This window comes from Hemitrygon akajei, chromosome 9 (genome assembly GCF_048418815.1).
Source record: "Hemitrygon akajei chromosome 9, sHemAka1.3, whole genome shotgun sequence".
NCBI classification, from domain to species: domain Eukaryota; kingdom Metazoa; phylum Chordata; class Chondrichthyes; order Myliobatiformes; family Dasyatidae; genus Hemitrygon; species Hemitrygon akajei.
Window position 1 is genome coordinate 63,548,460 of NC_133132.1, and position 21,093 is coordinate 63,569,552.

The 21,093-nt window shown below is 55.7% G+C and overlaps 1 protein-coding gene across 1 annotated transcript in view; it reads left to right on the plus strand.

The window, feature by feature from the left end:
* Positions 1–21,093, plus strand: part of galnt14 (UDP-N-acetyl-alpha-D-galactosamine:polypeptide N-acetylgalactosaminyltransferase 14 (GalNAc-T14)) — a 71,373-nt gene that overhangs the window by 44,731 nt on the left and 5,549 nt on the right. The window contains exons 7-14 of the mRNA XM_073056129.1: positions 1,081–1,168; positions 2,830–2,914; positions 3,834–3,937; positions 10,547–10,673; positions 11,526–11,618; positions 13,298–13,381; positions 14,494–14,623; positions 16,099–16,218. Coding sequence (XP_072912230.1) covers positions 1,081–1,168; positions 2,830–2,914; positions 3,834–3,937; positions 10,547–10,673; positions 11,526–11,618; positions 13,298–13,381; positions 14,494–14,623; positions 16,099–16,218 — 831 coding nt within the window. The remainder of the gene's footprint in view (positions 1–1,080; positions 1,169–2,829; positions 2,915–3,833; positions 3,938–10,546; positions 10,674–11,525; positions 11,619–13,297; positions 13,382–14,493; positions 14,624–16,098; positions 16,219–21,093) is intronic.

A 21,093-nucleotide genomic window follows, 5' to 3' on the forward strand; every position in this document is an offset into this window, starting at 1 on the left:
ACAGAGGGAATCCCATCCCCCAGACAGTACTCTGAGGGAGAGAGATCCCATCCCCCAGACGGCACAGAGGGAGAGAGATCCCATCCCCCAGACGGCACAGAGGGAGAGAGATCCCATCACCCAGACGGCACAGAGGAGGGAGATCCCATCACCCAGACGGTACAGAGCGAGATCCCATCACCCAGACAGTACAGGTGTGGACACGTCACAAGTCAGAGGGTACAAGGTAAGGATAAATTCTCTCTCCCCTGTTTCAATCGGAAAAGTGGGAGCAGGAACTGGACACAGATATTGGTTCTCAGTGGAGAATCTGACCCTGCACTATAGGTTACTGACCAAGACATTCCCCACCCCTAAAAGACAACAGAGTGAACTATTTTCGGATGTAACCAGTGGGTTATACATGAGACACCCCTACAGTACGGTGGGGTCACATTCCCAGGAAACTGTCTGCCTTGCATTTTCTTGTAACAGATAAGCATCTTCGGCACATTTGTCAGGAAACGACAGAAATTCCTGATTTCTTCCTCATTTTGTGTTAACTTTTCTCTGTGTTTTTTTTTTCCCACCACTCAAATCCCGAGAGCAAATTTAAGATACGATTAGCTTTATTTATTGCACGTAGATCAGGACCTAAAGTGAAGTGTGTTGTTTGCATCATATCAAATCACTGAGGGTCGTGTCTGTGCAGCCTGCATAAGATGCCCATTCCTTACGGAACCTGCCCCTAACCATACGCCTTTGGAATGTGGGAGAACATCTGCAGGAAACCCATGCGGTCACTGGGAGAAAGTATAAGCTCCTGATAGGCATCGGTGATCTCTGGCACTGGAATTGTATTATGCCAGCCGCTTTCCTTCCGGTATTACTTGTATTTTTATTCTGTCCACCAGAAAATCCGGGCAGTGACTTGTGACATCTGTTCACTGAACACCCGTAACACAGGGATTCAACACTGCCTCGCTACTATTTAATATTTACTGAAGTTCAATCTTTTCTCTGTTCGCCACGTTAGCAGATTTCTCGACGTACACCGGTGATGATAAACTGGATTCTGACTCTCACTGTTTCCTGTGCCAGGACCCCACCTGTGTGCCCAGCCCCGTCATAGACATCATCAATATGGACACCTTCGCTTATGTGGCAGCTTCGTCTGACCTGCGGGGAGGTAGGACATGGAACCATGCGTGCAGAGTCCACGATAGTAGCAGAAGATATCGGAGCAGATTTCGGTCTTCTGTCGCATCGGATCTGCTCCACCATTCAATCAGGTTGATCTGTTATAAAACCCATTCTCACTATAACCTTTTCAACCATTACCAGTGAAGAACCTAACGAGCTCTACCTTAGCAGCAACAAATCCCACAGAGTCACCACACTCTAGATCAACCTTTCTTATGCCATTGATCCCTACCCATTAACCAAGGGGTCCATTGTCCCCAGGTTGGGAACCCCTGATCCAGCTGAAGAAATACCTCCTCATCTCAATTTTAAAGGGACGGCCATTTATTGTGAGGCTGTGCCTTCAGATCCCAGACTCTCATACCAATAGAGATATACACTCTATCCAGGTTTTCAGTAGCCAGCAGGTTTCAATGAGACCCACCATCATCCTCGTGAGCTCCATGGTGTACGGGTCACCATCATCCTCGTGAGCTCCATGGTGTACAGGTCACCATCATCCTCCTGAGCTCCATGGTGTACGGGGTCACCATCATCCTCGTGAGCTCCATGGTGTACGGGTCACCATCATCCTTGTGAGCTCCATGGTGTATGGGTCACCATCATCCTCATGAGCTCCATGGTGTACGGGTCACCATCATCCTCGTGAGCTCCATGGTGTACAGGTCACCATCATCCTCCTGAGCTCCATGGTGTACGGGTCACCATCATCCTCGTGAGCTCCATGGTGTACGGGTCACCATCATCCTTGTGAGCTCCATGGTGTATGGGTCACCATCATCCTCGTGAGCTCCATGGTGTACGGGTCACCATCATCCTCGTGAGCTCCATGGTGTACGGGTCACCACCATCCTTGTGAGCTCCATGGTGTACAGGTCACCATCATCCTTGTGAGCTCCATGGTGTACAGGTCACCATCATCCTTGTGAACCCATGGCGTACAGGCTTGGAGAGTGCAAACACTTCCCATAGGGGTCAGCGAGTCTTTCTTTAAATACTCACAAAATTGCTCACAATATTCCAAATGTGATCTGAGCAATGCCATACAAGCTCTCATAGTAAGTACATCCTTGCCTTATGCTCTGGTCCTCTCGAACTGAATGTTAACGTGCGTGTGGGGTCTCGAGAGACATGGCAGAAAAGGTGGGCTGTGGGGAGGTTAGTGGTGACACTTAAAGGCAGTGTTTGGGGGTAACCACTGATTTGGGAGGAGGTGGTGGGGCAGATATGGATAAGGGTAGAGGTGAGAGAAAGCCTTGGGAGTGGGGAATGAAGGTAGAATGGGCAGGGGGTCTCAGGGTGAATGACAGGGAAGCGATGCGTGAGGGAGACGCAAGGAACTGACCTGAGGAAATATGAGCTGGAGGCTCAGGCCAGCCCCCTATGGTCAATAATTGGCCACTGTAAATTGTCCCACGTGTGTGGGTTAGGGGTGGAACTGGAGGGAGTGGATGGGAATGTTGATGGGCTGCAGGGCCTGGGTTTCTGTCCTGTGTGATTGTTTTGCGTGAGGAGGGGAAAACCTGGCGAGGCTGCTGATACGAGGAGTGGTCTGGTCTGAGTGCTGGGGGAGGGGAGGTGCATCACAGAGTGCAGACCGTCCCAGGAGGGTGGTGACCTGGACCCTGACCGCTGTCTCTTCCCCAGGGTTCGACTGGAATCTGAGCTTCAAGTGGGAGCAGCTGAGCCCAGAGCTCAGGGCACAGAGAGCAGACCCCATTGCTCCCATCCGGTGAGGAATTCAGCGGGAGGGGCTGGGGGATTACAGGGACACGGGGGGCAGTGATCAGGATACTGGGAGGGCAGCCAGTGATGTGGGACACTTGGGGCAACTAATGGTCCAGGCATGAGGATGAGTGAAGCCTGTGGTCTGGATTCTGGAACAGGAAAGCCAGTGACCAGTGCACTGGAGAGAGATCGGACTGCAGTTGGATTACTCTGGGGGGGGGGGGGGGGCAGGTGACTGAGCCGAGGACTGGGGCACTGAGGGGAGCCAATGATCAGGACACTGGTGAAGCGGAGACAGTGGTTTGTATACTGGGGAGCTGGTGATTGGGACAAGGGGGAGTGAAGCTGGGGAGAGGATCGGGGGGCGGGAGTGGAGATGGTGAGTGAGAGTGGTGACTGGAATACAGGGCGAGTGGAGCCAGCGATCGGGGGCACTGGCAAGTGGAGCCAGCGATCGGGGCACTGGGGGTGGAGCCAGTGATTGGGGCACTGGGGAGTGGAGCCAGTGATTGGGGCACTGGGGAGTGGAGCCAATGATTGGGGCACTGGGGAGTGGGGCCAGTGATCTGGGCACTGGGGGCGGAGCCAGTGATCGGGGCACTGGGGAGTGGAGCCAGTGATCGGGGCACTGGGGAGTGGGGCCAGTGATCGGGGCACTGGGGGTGGGGCCAGTGATCGGGGCACTGGGGGTGGAGCCAGTGATCGGGGCACTGGGGAGTGGAGCCAGTGATCGGGGCACTGGGGAATGGTCCCCGCTGCTCTGGTAGAGAGCCACTGTGTTGTCCTGGTCACTGACTCTCCCCATTTAGTGCTCCAGTCACTGGCTCTTCCCATCCAGGGTCCTGTTCGCTGGCTCCAGTGCCCCAGTGTCCTGGGTCTCAGTTTGAATGAGAGTGTTGTCCCTAATGTTCCACTTCTCTCAGGACTCCCATCATCGCTGGAGGTCTCTTTGTCATCAACAAGGCCTGGTTCAACCACCTGGGGAAGTACGACACTGTCATGGACATCTGGGGCGGAGAGAACTTTGGTGAGAGAGTTGGGGCAGGGGCACTGGTTGGTGGGGTGGCGGGGGGAGCTGCATAATCTTCTCACTGGAGGCTAAAGGTCCTACCCAGGGATCAGCTCCCCAGGCCTCCTCGGAACTGGCTAGCATGGCTACAAATGGTCACCCTGTTCTTGGCAGGAAGGACATATGGGGGTGGGAAGAGCGGTGGCACAAAGCCACTGACTTACAGCACCAGAGACCCGGGTTCAATTCCGACCTCCGATGCTGCCTCTGTGGAGTTTGCATGATCTCTCTGTGACTGTGGGTTCTCCCTGGGTGTTCCGGTTTCCTCCCACATTCAAGAGATTTGTGGGATGGTAGGTTAATTGACAGCTGTGAGGTGGAGGGGTAGATTCTGGGGAGAATAAAATGAGATGGTTTGGATGATTTAGTGGGCCAAAGGCCTGTTTTGGGATTGTATAATTCTGTGACCTTTTTACCTTAATTATGAACAGGAATTTACTCCTTGTATCTTCCTGAGGTGTATAAAATCATGATGGGCCTAGATAAGGTGAATGAACAGAGTCTTTTCCCCAGCGTTTAAGGTGAGAGGGAAAAGATTTAATAGGAATCTGAAAACAACCTTTCACACAGAGGGTGGTAGGTATATCGAACGAGCTGCCCAAGGAAGTGGTTGAGGCAGGTACATAATTAACATTTATTTATTTATTTTTTAATTTTTTTTTTTATTGGTTTTTCAAAACATTTTACAAAATTAAAAACCCCAAATCCCAGTGGGGAGCATTAATACAGTGCAAGATTAAGCATACAATAACAATATGCTACAAAGGAAGAGAATTTAACAAAAAAGCACCTAAATTAAAGACAAGTGAGCTTAGTGTCCTCCCCCAAACCCCACAACACAAGAAAAAAACAACAACTCCAGACCAACCACCACACAGTATAAAGAGTATAAGTCCGGACAGTCAAACTCCCAGACTGTGAATACACTTAGCAACAGAGGATAATAATGCCTACTACCAGAAAAAAAGGGAGCTGAAAGCAAGGGACCGAAAAGAAAAAAAAACCCTAGTCAAGAGGAAGGTTATGAAAGTACTCGATAAAAGGCCCCCAGACCTTATGGAACTTTAGATCCGAATTAAGAACTGAATAATGAATTTTTTCGAGGTCCAAGCAGGCCATAATGTCGTTAAGCCATTGCGCATGAGTGGGCGGGGGCAACATCTCTCCATCTAAGGAGGATCAAGCGTCTCGCCAGGAGAGAGGCAAAGGATAGTATTCGGCATTTGGTCGGACCCAGACATAAATCTGTCTCGCCCCAAAAACCGAACAGAGCAATTAAGGGGTTAGGTTCTAGGTGCTGATTCAGAATACCCGATAATGTAGTGAAGACATCTTTCCAGAATTTCTCCAAGCTAGGACAGAACCAGTACATATGGATGAGAGAGGCCACGCCCCTCTTGCATTTATCACAGAGTGGACTAATGCCAGTGTAGAATCGAGATAGTTTAGATTTAGACATATGGGCTCTATGAACAATCTTAAACTGTAAGAGGCAATGGCGAGCACAAAGAGAGGTTGAGTTAACCGATTTGAGAACTGAGTCCCAGCTCTCCTTGGATAAGGAGATATTTAAATCCTGCTCCCAGGCCATTTTAATTTTATCCACAGGGGCCCGTCGTAAGGCTGCTAGTTTATCTTGGATAATTGATATTAAACCTTTACCTAGTGGATTAATGGAAAGAAATAGGTCCATAGCATTTTTCGCAGGCATTTCAGGAAAGTTAGGAATTCAAGGAGCAGTAAAGTGTCGGATTTGGAGATATCTGAAAAAGTGAGCGTTAGGCAGGTTGAACTTAACGGAGAGCTGCTGAAAAGAAGCGAAGCGATTATCAATGAAGAGATCTTCAAAATGTCTAATGCCCTTCCTGTACCAAACATGGAATGCTGAATCGTACGTAGTAGGTAAAAAAAGGTGATTATGTGCGACAGGGCTAGAAACGGAAAACCCCTGGAAACCATAGCATTTCCTGAACTGAGCCCATATACGCAAAGTGTGTCTAACCAGAGGGTTAGCTATTGATCTGGGCAGACTGCTAGGGAGTGCAGAGCCAAGAAGTGCAGATATAGATAATTCTTTAGTGGAGCTCAACTCCATTGCCACCCAGTTAGGGCACTCGGGTTGACCGTGGAAGAAAGACCAGAAGGCAGCACAACATATATTATAATTAACATTTAAAAGACACTTGGGCGAGTATGTGGACAGGGAAAGGTTTAGAGGGTCATGGGCAAATGGGACTAACTTAGATGAGAATCCTGGTCGGCCTGAACCAGTTGGGCTGGGAGCCCGTCTCCATGTTGTGTGATCTCTTCACAGCAGAGAATTTGGTGAGAGCTTCGTCAATAACCACTGTTGTTGATCATGTGGAATCACATTTACCGAGTTACAATAGGCATGAGCATCTTCCATTGTAAGTCCTTCCAATACTGCTAAGAACTTAAGGTCGTCATTATGTTCTCAGTAGGCATAATTCAAGTTTATAACCAAGACAATGTTTGAAATACACCTTAAATCTCAGCCCCTGAACGTTGCCCGTGTTTTCTAAGATTTTTGGAGGATTCTTCTGCTTCCTGTGAGGTTCTGAGGGTCAGCTGGTGCACAACCCAGTCGTACATAAACCCTGTCTGCCCAGAGCAGGAGTGACTGATGAAGCTGGAATTCTTCGGGAAGCTTGTTTCCTGGGACAAGCTGGCAGGGACTCTGGGTGAATCCAGGAAGTGCTCCTTTGTTTGGAAGAGGGGATCAGACCTCTGGTGCCATTTTACGGGATTTTTGATACGGCAGCTCAGAAATAAAATCAGTGTTAGTTTATTGTGATTGGTTCCGGTACGTGTATGCACAGTTGCAATGAAAAACTTATTTGGGGCAGTGTCACAGGTACATAACATCAGATAAATGCATGGATTAACAATATAAATGATGCAAAATCATACAGGTGGGAACACAATTAGAATAATAAAAAGTCCATTGTAGTGCAAAGTGGTCAAAGTGTGGCTAATCTGTAGTGATTAGGGTGTGATTGATTGAAGTGGCTGAACCTAGTGGTGTGGGACTTCAGGCTTCTGTGCTTCCTGCCACACCCGGTGGTAGCTGTGAGAAGATAGCTTGGCCCAGATAGTCAATAGACAATAGACAGTAGGTGCAGGAGTAGGCCATTTGGCCCTTCTAGCCAGCACTGCCATTCACTGTGATCATGGCTGATCATACACAATCAGTACCCCCGTTCCTGCCCTCTGCCTATATCCCTTGACCCTGCTAACTATAAGAGCTCTATCTAACTCTCTCTTGAATGCATCCAGAGACTTGGCCTCCACTGCCTTCTGGGGCAGAGCATTCCACGAATGCATCCAGAGACTTGGCCTCCACTGCCTTCTGGGGCAGAGCATTCCACATATCCACCACTCTCTGGGTGAAAACGTTTTTCTGCATCTCAGTGGGATAGTGGGGATCTTTGATGATGGATGTCAGCATGTCCCGTCCTCATGTTGATACCACTGTTGGTGGGGAAGGATGCATTGGACTGAGTCACGACTCTCTGCAGCTTCTTGCGCTCCTGTGCGTTCAAATCGCTGTACTAAACGTGTAAGAATACTTTCACAGTCCAGCTGTAGAAGTTTGTTAGAGTGTTTGGTGACAAGCACTCCTTCATCTTGTAAGAAAGCAAAGACTGGCAGGGCTTCCTGGTGAAGAAGCCCTTTGGCATGGTACCTGAATCCATTGGGAGGACCACCTACTCGTGTGACAGCAGATCCCAGAACCAGGCCCTCTGGGATCACCACCTGGACAGACAGAAAGAGTCAAGGATGTTTTCCCTGAGGCAACATTCCCACTGACTCCTGCAAATACCCAGGCCATGAGTCCAAGGAAGACCAGGATGATGAGATGCTGCTGAGATCTTTCAGGCTGTGTATCACCAGCCCACACAGGGCAGGTCCAAGCGGCAGAGGGTGTACAACCTTCACAAACTCCTCCTTCCCCTGTCCCATCAGTCATCTCCTACCCTGACGTGGAAGAGACTGCCAGCCTCATCATTCACCTCAGTGTGGAAGGAAGTCACCCTGATTCCGAAGGCCTGCCTGAGTAAAGGAGGATGTGCCCCATGTCTTCTAAGCTGAGAACGGACAGAAAGTCTCCCTGGGAGAGGTCCAGGGTTTGGGCCACGCTGCCGAAACAGTCTGGGTGACGGAGGGAGGGAAGTGTTGACTTTCATTCTCTGCTTTACCATGGAGTTCCCCTCTTGAAGGAAGGGTTTATTTTAGATAGAAGCAGTTCCAGTACGGTTCACCAGATCAGTTCCTGGGCTGGAGGGGTTGCATGAGGAGGCCCATTACCAGGGAAGGAAAAGGAGTGTGGATCTTTAAGGAGGTTCTGGGCAGTGTGGGGGGGGGGGGTGTTGAGTGGGGACTCCCTGAATGGGTCATCTAGGATCAGTGAGCACAGTGGAAGACATCTGTACCCATTCGACACACAGCTAAGGAGCGATTTCTGGAATTCCTGGGCACAGGGTTATGGAGGCACTTAATATGCCGGACAATAGGGTGTGGAGTGATGTAGAACCAGCTGAGATCAGATTGGTTGTGAGGCCTATCTAAGGTTTACAGCATGACAGAGAACAATGGGGAAGTGAGCAGGGGACTGCCAGGTGGAATTTAACTGTGACTAGTACAAGGTGATGCAGTTGAAATGTTGAGGCAGGGCAGGACTCGCACAGTAAATGACAGGGCCCTGTGAACAGGGAGGCCGAGGGGTACAATTACTTCGTTCTCTGAAAGTGCCAGAGGGTCAAAGTCAAAGTAAATTCATTGTCAGTGTACGTCTATGTCACCGTTTACACGTGACTCTGAGATTCATTTCTCGCCAGGCATTTACAGGAAAATAAATTTAATGAATTTATGATAAGCTGTACATGAAGACTGACAACAACCAGTGTGAATAAGAAGACAAATTGTGCAAAAAAAAGTACTTTGAACATGAATGGTAAAGAGTCATTGAAAGTGAGTCTAGTTTGTGGAAATAGTTTAGAGTTGTGAGTGAAGTTACCCAGGCCAGTCCAGGAGCCACGTGGTTGAAGTTATGAACCTGGTGGTGTGGAGCCAAAGGCTCCTGTACCTCCTGACAGATGGTGGTCGTGAGAAGAGAGCTTAGCCTGGATGATGATGGATTCAGCTTTTTCTTGTGCCAGCGTTCTTTGTAAATGTGCTCAGTGGTGGGGAGGGCTTTGCCTGTGACGGTCTGGGCTGTATCCACCTCTTTCTGTGGACTTTCCATTCCTGGGAATTGCTGTTTCACCCCAGACTGTGATGCAACCAGTTAGGATACCCTTCACTGTGTATCTGTAGAAGTTTGTTGAAGTTTTTGGTGACGTGCTGAATCTACACAAACTTCTAAGAAAGTTGAGGCACCGTCGTGTCGCCTTTGTGAAGGCGTTTACATCCTGGTCCCAGGACAGATCCTCTGTTATGATAACGCCAAGGAATTGGAAGTTACTGACCCCTCCAGCTCTGATCTCCTGATGAGGACTGACTCCTGAACCTCTGGTTTCTTCCTCCTCCAGTCAATAATCAGCTCCTTGGTTTTGCTGACGTTGATGGAGAGACTGTTGCTGTGGCACCAGTCAGCCAGCTTTGCAGTCTCCCTCCAATATGCTGACTCACCACAATCTTTGGTATGGCCAATGACAGTGGAGTTGTCAGCAGACTTAAATACACTGTACTTGGCCATACGTTCATGGGTATAAAGCAAGTAGAGCAGGGGTCTAAGCACACAGCTGTGTGATGGCCCTGTGCTCATTGTGATTGTGGAGGAGATGTTTTTGCCAATAAGTGAGGAACCCGAGGTTTCAGATGCAGAGGAAGGTAACAAGGCCCAGGTCTTGGAGTTTGGCGATTAGTTTCAAGGGGATATTAGTGTTGAATGTCGAGCTGTCGTCAACAAGGAGCGTCCTGATCTATGCAACTTCATCCCGGTGCTCCAGAGCTGAGGGAAGGGCCAGTGAAATTGCATCTGCTATAGAAAAGGTGTTAAAGAGGGTGGTAAAGAAGGTATTAGGTCAAAGTATTGAATACAGGAGTAGGGGTATTCATACAAGTCATTGGTGAGATAATATTGTGTGCAATTTTGGTCTGGGATTTTGGCCTTGGAGTACAGGAGGCTGAGGTACATGCAATCACGAGGGGTTGTAGATATGAAGATGGTCCGGGTAGGGAAGTCCCAAGCTAGACGGCGTAGCTTTAAGGTGAGAGGGAAAAGATTTAAAAGGAACCTGAGGAGTTCTTCAGCATAAAGGGTGATGGGGATGTGAAATGAGCTGCCAGAGGAAGTGGTAGAGATGTACATGGGTAGGAAATGTTGAGAAAGGTAGGGGTCAACGGTGGGAAAGTCAGACGAGTGTGGACGGGTTGGACTGTAAGGTCACTTTCTGTGCTGTATGACGCTGTGACTAAACCCTCACGAGTAGGGTCCGACGTCCACGGAGACACAGTGGCCAGAGGGATGGGGAGGGAGAGCTGGTGGGCTAGTAGGGTCTGGTGGACTGAGTGGCCAGTCTATCATGCTGTGTCCTTTTGCAGAGATCTCCTTCAGGGTGTGGATGTGTGGGGGCTCGCTTGAGATTATCCCCTGCAGCCGAGTGGGACATGTTTTCCGCAAGAGGCACCCCTACGTCTTTCCAGATGGAAATGCCAACACTTACATCAAGTACGTGTGTCAGACTGGGGTTGGGAGTGCGGACTGGGAGTTAGAGGTCAGAGTGGGAATGGGGGAGTTGGAGATCAGCGTCGGGTCAGAATGGGGTCCACGTCAGACTGGGAACAGTTTGGGGTGGGGAGTGCGGACTGGGAGTCAGAGCAGAGTCAGGAGTTAGAGGTCAGAGTGGGAATGGGGGAGTTGGAGATCAGCGTCGGGTTAGAATGGGGTCCACGTCAGACTGGGAACAGTTTGGGGTGGGGATTTCAAATGGGGATGTGGGAGTTAGGTGTCAGAGTCTGAGTCTTGTCCCCATCACCTCACTACTCCCTCATGCCCTCAAACCCTGCCCCCGCACTTCTTACCCCAAACCCCTCCTTTCCCCACATCCCACATGCACCCTCCACCCACTCTGCCCCAGAACCCTCCCTTCCTCCTTACCCCTTCCCCACCACCTCTTAACCTCCCTCACACGCACCCCATCCCTCCACTCTACTAAATGCACCACGTTCCCCACCTACCAGTTTCTGACATCTGAGCCGTGGAGGTGCTGAGAGCCCCAACAATCCTCTCCACCACCTGCCACAACTTCTCGGGACGTATCTCGTCTGATCCTGGGATTTTATCCACCCTCATACACTCTGGACAATCCTGCACCTCATCCTTAATACGAACCTGCCCTACAATATCTACATCTGTCTCCCCTGGGTGACCACAATTCTCATTGAGGACCTTACAGGCGTCCCCTGACAACCCCTTCCTTCATGTTCGTTCCTTCCCTTTTCGTGCTGCATCTCGGAATTCTTTCTCAAATTCCCTGCGCCGCTCCCGGGCCTGAGCCCTGTCCCCATTCTGTGCTTACAGGAACACCAGGCGGACGGTCGAGGTTTGGATGGATGAGTTCAAGCGCTTCTACTACGCTGCCCGGCCATCAGCCAAGGGAAAACCCTATGGAGAGTAAGTGGGGAGGTGGTGAGAGTCTCCACGGTAACTTGAATCCTCAACAGCCATGGGAATATTTGGTTTCAGACCCCCACTGTTTGTGTGATCGAGAATCTGGAAGGCTGACGTCCTCTTGGTAAAGAAATTGCAGGCAGCCTCTGTGCTTGTAGGGCAGTGCTGTGGCCCAGTGCCTCACACATCCTGGGACTTGGGTTTGATCCTAAGCTCAGACACTGCCTGTGTGTGCAATTTGCACTTTCTCCCTGTGATCGTCTGGGTCTCCACTGCCTGCTCCGGTTTCCTCCCACATCCCAAAGATGTGCTGGTCAGTTGGTTAATTGGCTGTAGTAATGTGTGAGTGAGGGTAAAATCTGGGGAGAATGGAGGAGGTGACAGGGAAATTGCTGTGAATGGGATTACTCATGAGCCAGCATGAACGCGATGGGACGAATGATTTCCTCCGATGGCAGAGTGTGCTTTAGATGAGTGACTGCCCCACCGGGGGAATGTTCCACAGTTTCCTGTGATTGACCTTAACTTGCTGATATGGCGTTGAGGAGTCCATGTCTGGACGAGAGATTTAACAACACTCTGCATGGTGCAGGAGCAGTCATGGTCACGGAGACTGACACAGTGGTGTGGTCACCCCTTGTTCTCCCAAACACCACCCATCCCAGCCCAGAATCTTCAGCTCCTCATCCCACTCTACATCCGTGTTGTTCTTACTGTCCCTGACTCCACTGTGCTCTGATCCAGCTACAGATCAAACTCTTCACCAGACCTCAACATCTGTTTGTTAGTGGAGACCAGCTGAGAGTTCACTTTCCAGGTTGCTTGGAGTTGTGTTCGCATTTTGGACCAGGAAGTGCTTCTCTCCCGGCCCTACTTCCAGTTCCCTTCCAAAATGTGACCACAGCTCACAGTGGTTCCAACCCTTTTACCCCAACAAACCTCCCCCTGCTCCACATCCTTCCCCCAAGAAACCTCCTTCACCCCATATATTCTCGCCTTACAAATCCTTTCCTGAAAAGACCTCTCTTACTCCATATCTCCTCCCCCGAAAACAGCTCCTTCACCCCATCTCATTCCCCTTCATATCCTCCCCAAGAAACAACCCTAATCCCAAAAACACCTCCCTCACTCCACACCTCCTTCCCTTCCATATCCTCCCCCAAAAACACCTCCTTCCCTTCCATATCCTCCCCCAAAATCACCTCCCTCACTCCACACCTCCTTCCCTTCCATATCCTCCCCCAAAAACACCTCCCTCACTCCACACCTTCTTCCCTTCCATATCCTCCCCCCAAAACACCTCCTTCCCTTCCATATCCTCCCCAAAACACCTCCCTCACCCATCCAGCTCCTTCCCCCACTACATACCTCCTGAATCTCCCCTGCCCTGCACAACCCCTAGAAATTCTCTCCCCCACACCTCCTCTCACCACTTACACTCACACACCCCTCCCTTCATTACCCCACCACCCTCTCCTGTGACCATCACTGCCATGTTACTCCCACACGCTTTCCCACCCTCCCTCATCCTACCTGGAGGCTGAGGAAGGATTTGTCTGGATTTTCTGGGGGAAAGAGAGGGAAGGTGCGGGTGGATGAGGGAGGCAGTTTTGGGGAGGAAGGAGGTGTTAGTGGATGGAGGAGGAGTTGTCCAGTGATTATACCCACTGCGTTTCCCTCAGTGTGCAGGCCCGACTACAGCTGAGGAAGGAACTGAAATGTAAATCATTCGGGTGGTACCTGGAGAACATCTACCCGGAACTCAGGTGAGTTCCTATCCTGTGACACACCTACCCTCACCTTCCTCACACTCCACAGGCACACTAGGATGCTTTGCACCAGCCTGCATCTCCAGGGATTCACCCTTTCTCTCTAACCCCTCTGTCCCACCCCCACAACACCCACTCACCCCAACTCATCACCACCCTGCCCGCAGATCATTCCCCATCAGAACATGGGGCAGACTGATGGGTGCTCCCTGGGCCCTGACTCTCCATTCTATCATTCTTAAACTGGCAATGGTCATCTCCACGGCCTCTGGGTGATACAGGGGGCTCAGGGGTCTGAGATGGTGCGTTCCACTCTCTCACGGGGCTATAGAGGGTCAGTGGCGTGGGATGAGGGTGCAGAGAGTGCGACCCAGAGAGGGATGACTCAGTCGTAGTATTCAGGAGAGGGGCCAGCCCACCTCCACAGTCACAGCAGATATGGTAGGAAAACAGGCCCTTTGGCTCGGACAGTCAATTCCATGACAGCCCACCCATTGACAACAGTCACGCATTAATCCCTACTACTCTATTCTTCATCAAGCAGCCAGTGAGTGAGCACAGGAACAGGCGGGTGTGACAGGAATATGCCCTCCTCACTACCCGGCCCAGGCACACTAAGAACACCCTCTAGTTAGAGTGTAGATTGGGGTTGAGCGTGTCCCAAATTCCCATCCGTGTCCAGTCCCGCTGCGCGCGTCCCGCCCGCGTCCAGTCCCGCTGCGCGCGTCCCGCCCGCGTCCAGTCCCGCTGCGCGCGTCCCGCCCGCGTCCAGTCCCGCTGCGCGCGTCCAGCCCCGCGTCCAGTCCCGCTGCGCGCGTCCCGCCCGCGTCCAGTCCCGCTGCGCGCGTCCCGCCCGCGTCCAGTCCCGCTGCGCGCGTCCAGCCCCGCGTCCAGTCCCGCTGCGCGCGTCCCGCCCGCGTCCAGTCCCGCTGCGCGCGTCCCGCCCGCGTCCAGTCCCGCTGCGCGCGTCCAGCCCCGCGTCCAGTCCCGCTGCGCGCGTCCAGCCCCGCGTCCAGTCCCGCTGCGCGCGTCCCACCCGCGTCCAGTCCGACTGTCGGGGTCACGAGCCCTGACCAGTCTAACTCTCGGACTTGGTGATTTTCCTGCAGGATTCCTGTTGAAGAAGATTCCCTCCCAGCTGTTATCCGGCAGAGACAGGAATGTGTGGGGACGGTCAGAGCAGTGGATGGGGACCAGCTGACCGTCACACTTCAGCCCTGCAGCCGGACAGTCAGCCAGGTAACGGAACCCAAGGCTGTTACAGGTGATGAAATCTCTGACGTGGGCCGGGGGCGTCACATCACCCATACAATAAAATCAGATTTAATCTACAACCACCAACTCACTCTCCCACATGTGGTCAGATATATTAATTCATTCCAGCCCAAATATTTGAAGACCACAGCCATGAGCACATTTGGAAATCGGAGCTGAGAATCCCAACTATTGACGATCTGTCAGGGGAGGACATTTTTCTCCTTAATGTTTACCTTTGCTGCTGATTCCTGAACTTCCAGCCAGAGGAATCACTCCGCAATCCCTTGCTGGTCCTGTTAGGAAACCCGTCCTTTGGCCTACCTGGTTCATGCTGAACATCAACCTCCCACTTTTGCCAATCCCACACCAGTTCCATTTCTTTCTGCCACATTCCCTTCTTCTGATTCCACCAACCTCATGTTGAATGACCAGCTGACCACATGGGCCACCGTGAGTCACTAACAAAACCCAGCACCAGACTCGAGCCTGCAGTTCACAGTTCCAGTCAGCGGTTACCACACCAGCAACGGAACCATGATCCAGTGCCTCAACTCCATGAATGGTTCCACAGACCTTTGTCCCAACCCATCCATGCTGACAAGGCAGCTCCCTGGGTTAGTGCCATTTGCCTCTGCTTGGCCCATCCCTATTCATATAAGTACCTTTTAAATCTTGTTCTTGTACCTGCCTCAACCACTTCCTCTGGCAGCTCATCCCATAGACACACCTCCTCTGGGTGAACAAGTTGTTGCTCCAGCCTCTGAAATATTTGCCCACTCACTAAATCCCTGCCTTCTGGTGGTATAGTGCCAAGCCTGGAAATAGACTGGGACTGTTCTCCTTCTTTGTACCTCTCGTGGTTTTACATACGGTCTGCCCTCAGCCCCCTCCGGTCTAGGAATACAGTTGCAGCCTCCCCAGCCTTTCCCAGGACTTGCGTGTTCAATTTTCTTATTGAGGCCACTTGGCCCGTCAACTGTAATGCTGTCTCCCTAAATAATCCCATCATTTCATTGTCCCATTTATTTCCCTGAAAACCTCTCTCAACCCTCCACCCCTCACTCAAACACTGTAACTTACTTTAACCGCTTACAGTGAGGGTTCCCACTGTCCACGGGCACGTGGGTGGAAACCAGCACAGGCGGTCTCAGGGAGAACGTGCAGACTCCACGGGAATCAGCTCACAAAGTCAGGGTGAAACCCCAGTCCGTGGAGCTTTGAGGTGGCAGCACTCAGCACTGTGTCATGCAGGGGGGTGGGAATGGGAAATCTCCCCGACTGAGGGCTCCTTGCACTGATGTGTTCGCTACCAGTGAGGCACGATGGCGACCGCGGGTTCATTGACACAGCAGTCTGACCGACTGCACCTTCCTCTGTGCTGTGGGAGTCCTGGCTGGCTGCACTTGCTCTGTCCTGCCCCCTCACAACCTTTCATCTTTACCCCCCCCCCCCCCCAGGAGTGGACTTTCAGTCACAAGCAGCACATCATCCAGCGACAGCTTTGTCTCTCCGTGGCCTCCCTGTTCCCAGCATCGCAGGTCATTCTCGCAACGTGCAGTGACGAGGACACAAAGCAGGTAAATGCCAGTCCCATGTGGGTCCCCAGACCCAGCACCCACCCCAGCCCCCGAGCACTGCCCCCCTCCTCCAGTCCCCCAAGGACCAGACACCCACCCCAGCCCCCTGAGGACCAGACAACCCCCCCAGCCCCCCGAGGACCAGACAACCCCCCCCAACCCCCCGAGGACCAGACAGCCCCCCCAGCCCCCCGAGGACCAGACAACCCCCCCCAGCCCCCCGAGGACCAGACAACCCACCCCAGCCCCCCGAGGACCAGACAACCCCCCCCAGCCCCCCGAGGACCAGACAACCCACCCCAGCCCCCCGAGGACCAGACAACCCCCCCCAGCCCCCCGAGGACCAGACAACCCACCCCAGCCCCCCGAGGACCAGACAACCCCCCCCAGCCCCCCGAGGACCAGACAACCCCCCCAGCCCCCCGAGGACCAGACAACCCCCCCCCAGCCCCCCGAGGACCAGACAGCCCCCCCAGCCCCCCGAGGACCAGACAGCCCCCCCAGCCCCCCGAGGACCAGACACCCACCCCAGTCCCCCAAGGACCAGACAACCCCTCCCCCAGCCCCCCGAGGACCAGACAACCCCCCCCAGCCCCCCGAGGACCAGACAGCCCCCCCAGCCCCCCGAGGACCAGACAGCCCCCCCAGCCCCCGAGCACTGCCCCCTCCTCCAGTCCCCCAAGGACCAGACACCCACCCCAGCCCCCCGAGGACCAGACAACCCCCCCAGCCCCCCGAGGACCAGACAACCCCCCCCCAGCCCCCCGAGGACCAGACAACCCCCCCCCAGCCCCCCGAGGACCAGACAACCCCCCCCAGCCCCCCGAGGACCAGACAACCCTCCCCCCAGCCCCACGAGGACCAGACAACCCTCCCCCCAGCCCCCCGAGGACCAGACAACCCCCCCCCCCAGTCCCCCAAGGACCAGACACCCACCCCAGACCCCCGAGGACCAGACAACCCTCCCCCCTGCCCCCCCGAGGACCAGACAACCCTCCCCCCTGCCCCCCGAGGACCAGACAACCCCCCCAGCCCCCCCCCCGAGGACCAGACAACCCCCCCCCCAGCCCCCCGAGGACCAGACAACCCTCCCCCCCTGCCCCCCGAGGACCAGACAACCCCCCCAGCCCCCCCCCGAGGACCAGACAACCCCCCCCAGCCCCCCGAGGACCAGACAACCCACCCCAGCCCCCCGAGGACCAGACAACCCACCCCAGCCCCCCGAGGACCAGACAACCCCCCCAGCCCCCCGAGGACCAGACAACCCCCCCCAGCCCCCCGAGGACCAGACAACCCCCCCCCAGCCCCCCGAGGACCAGACAACCCTCCCCCCAGCCCCACGAGGACCAGACAACCCCCCCCCAGCCCCCCGAGGACCAGACAACCCCCCCCCCAGCCCCCCGAGGACCAGACAACCCTCCCCCCAGCCCCCCGAGGACCAGACAACCCTCCCCCCAGCCCCACGAGGACCAGACAACCCCCCCCCAGCCCCCCGAGGACCAGACAACCCCCCCCCCAGCCCCCCGAGGACCAGACAACCCCCCCCAGCCCCCCGAGGACCAGACAACCCCCCCCAGCCCCCCGAGGACCAGACAACCCCCCCCCCCAGCCCCCCGAGGACCAGACAACCCCCCCCAGTCCCCCAAGGACCAGACACCCCCCCCCCAGTCCCCCAAGGACCAGACACCCCCCCCCAGTCCCCCAAGGACCAGACACCCCCCCCCAGTCCCCCAAGGACCAGACACCCCCCCCAGTCCCCCAAGGACCAGACAACCCTCCCCCCAGTCCCCCAAGGACCAGACACCCACCCCTGCCCCCCGAGGACCAGACAACCCTCCCCCCTGCCCCCCGAGGACCAGACAACCCTCCCCCCTGCCCCCCGAGGACCAGACAACCCCCCCCCCAGCCCCCCGAGGACCAGACAACCCCCCCCCAGCCCCCCAAGGACCAGACAACCCCCCCCCCCAGCCCCCCGAGGACCAGACAACCCTCCCCCCAGCCCCCCGAGGACCAGACAACCCCCCCCCAGCCCCCCGAGGACCAGACAACCCTCCCCCCAGCCCCCCCGAGGACCAGACAACCCTCCCCCCAGCCCCCCGAGGACCAGACAACCCTCCCCCCCAGCCCCCCGAGGACCAGACAACCCTCCCCCCGAGGACCAGACAACCCTCCCCCCAGCCCCCCGAGGACCAGACAACCCTCCCCCCAGCCCCCCGAGGACCAGACAACCCTCCCCCAGCCCCCCGAGGACCAGACAACCCCCCCCCAGCCCCCCGAGGACCAGACAACCCCCCCCCAGCCCCCCGAGGACCAGACAACCCTCCCCCCAGCCCCCCGAGGACCAGACAACCCCCCCCAGCCCCCCGAGGACCAGACAACCCCCCCCCAGCCCCCCGAGGACCAGACAACCCCCCCCCCCCAGCCCCCCGAGGACCAGACAACCCCCCCAGCCCCCCGAGGACCAGACAACCCCCCCCCAGCCCCCCGAGCACCGGGCCCCCTCCCCAGCCCCCCGAGCACCGGGTACCCCTCCCCCAGCCCCCCGAGCACCGGGCCCCCTCCCCTAGCCCCCCGAGCACCGGGTACCCCTCCCCAGCCCCCCGAGCACCGGGTACACCTCCCCAGCCCCCCGAGCACCGGGTACCCCTCCCCCAGCCCCCCGAGCACCGGGCACCCCTCCCCAGCCCCCCGAGCACCGGGTACCCCTCCCCCAGCCCCCCGAGCACTGCCGCCCACCACTCCAGCCCCCCGAGCACCGGGTACCCCTCCCCCAGCCCCCCGAGCACCGGGCCCCCTCCCCCAGCCCCCCGAGCACCGGGTACCCCTCCCCAGCCCCCCGAGCACCAGGTACCCCTCCCCCAGCCCCCCGAGCACCGGGCCCCCTCCCCCAGCCCCCCGAGCACCGGGTACCCCTCCCCAGCCCCCCGAGCACCGGGTACCCCTCCCCCAGCCCCCCGAGCACCGGGCCCCCTCCCCCAGCCCCCCGAGCACCGGGTACCCCTCCCCAGCCCCCCGAGCACCGGGTACCCCTCCCCAGCCCCCCGAGCACCGGGTACCCCTCCCCCAGCCCCCCGAGCACCGGGCCCCCTCCCCAGCCCCCCGAGCACCGGGTACCCCTCCCCAGCCCCCCGAGCACCGGGTACCCCTCCCCCAGCCCCCCGAGCACCGGGTACCCCTCCCCCAGCCCCCCGAGCACCGGGCCCCCTCCCCAGCCCCCCGAGCACCGGGTACCCCTCCCCAGCCCCCCGAGCACCGGGTACCCCTCCCCAGCCCCCCGAGCACCGGGTACCCCTCCCCCAGCCCCCCGAGCACCGGGCCCCCTCCCCCAGCCCCCCGAGCACCGGGTACCCCTCCCCAGCCCCCCGAGCACCGGGTACCCCTCCCCAGCCCCCCGAGCACCGGGTACCCCTCCCCCAGCCCCCCGAGCACCGGGCCCCCTCCCCAGCCCCCCGAGCACCGGGTACCCCTCCCCCAGCCCCCCGAGCACCGGGCCCCCTCCCCCAGCCCCCCGAGCACCGGGCCCCCTCCACCAGCCCCCCGAGCACCGGGTACCCCTCCCCAGCCCCCCGTGCACCAGACAACCCCCCAGCCCCCCGAGGACCAGACAACCCCCCCCCAGCCCCCCGTGCACCGGGTACCCCTCCCCCAGCCCCCCGAGCACCGGGTACCCCTCCCCCAGCCCCCCGAGCACTGAATATCCATCCCACAGAGTAGCAGACACCGCAGCACTGGTATAAACCATGGTCTTGTAGTACCTCCGTGCATGTGTGTGTGTGTGTGTGTGTAGCTGTTCACTTTTGTACACCTGGCCTCTGCCTGTATGGAGTGTACTGTGACCTGTCACTGTGCCTCTTTGAGTTCTGTAAGGGATGGGTACAGTCAGTAAGACGCCTGCAGTACAGTCTGACCCTCTCCTCCTCTGAATGTGACAGCAACCCTATAACCTTTGTATACAGTGCACTGTAACTGGACCCTGTCTCTCTGATCAGAGAGGGTACAGTCAGTAATCACCTGTAGACAGTGGTCTGTAACCGGACCCTGTCTCTCTGATCAGAGAGGGTACAGTCAGTAATCACCTGTAGACAGTGGTCTGTAACCGGACCCTGTCTCTCTGATCAGAGAGGGTACAGTCAGTAATCACCTGTAGACAGTGGTCTGTAACCGGACCCTGTCTCTCTGATCAGAGAGGGTACAGTCAGTAATCACCTGTAGACAGTGGTCTGTAACCGGACCCTGTCTCTCTGATCAGAGAGGGTACAGTCAGTAATCACCTGTAGACAGTGGTCTGTAACCGGACCCTGTCCCCCTCTATCCCGACTGCAATGGGTGATGTTATCAGCACCTGTAGGTGGTACAATGTAACCTTACCCTGTCCTCTCTCTCCTATCGGAGGTACAGTCATTAACCCTTCAGTAGACAGTGTACTATAACCTGACCCTGTCCTCTCTCTCCTATCGGACGTACAGTCATTAACCTCTCTCTCCTATCGGAGGTACAGTCGTTAACCCTTCAGTAGACAGTGTACTATAACCTGACCCTGTCCTCTCTCTCCTATCGGAGGTACAGTCATTAACCATTCAGTAGACAGTGTACTATAACCTGACCCTGTCCTCTATCTCCTATCGGAGGTACAGTCATTAACCCTTCAGTAGACAGTGTTCTATAACCTGACCCTGTCCTCTCTCTCCGATCGGAGGTACAGTCGTTAACCCTTCAGTAGACAGTGTATTATAACCTGACCCTGTCCTCTCTCTCCTATCGGAGGTACAGTCATTAACCCTTCAGTAGACAGTGTACTATAACCTGACCCTGTCCACTCTCTCCTATCGGACGTACAGTCATTAACCTCTCTCTCCTATCGGAGGTACAGTCATT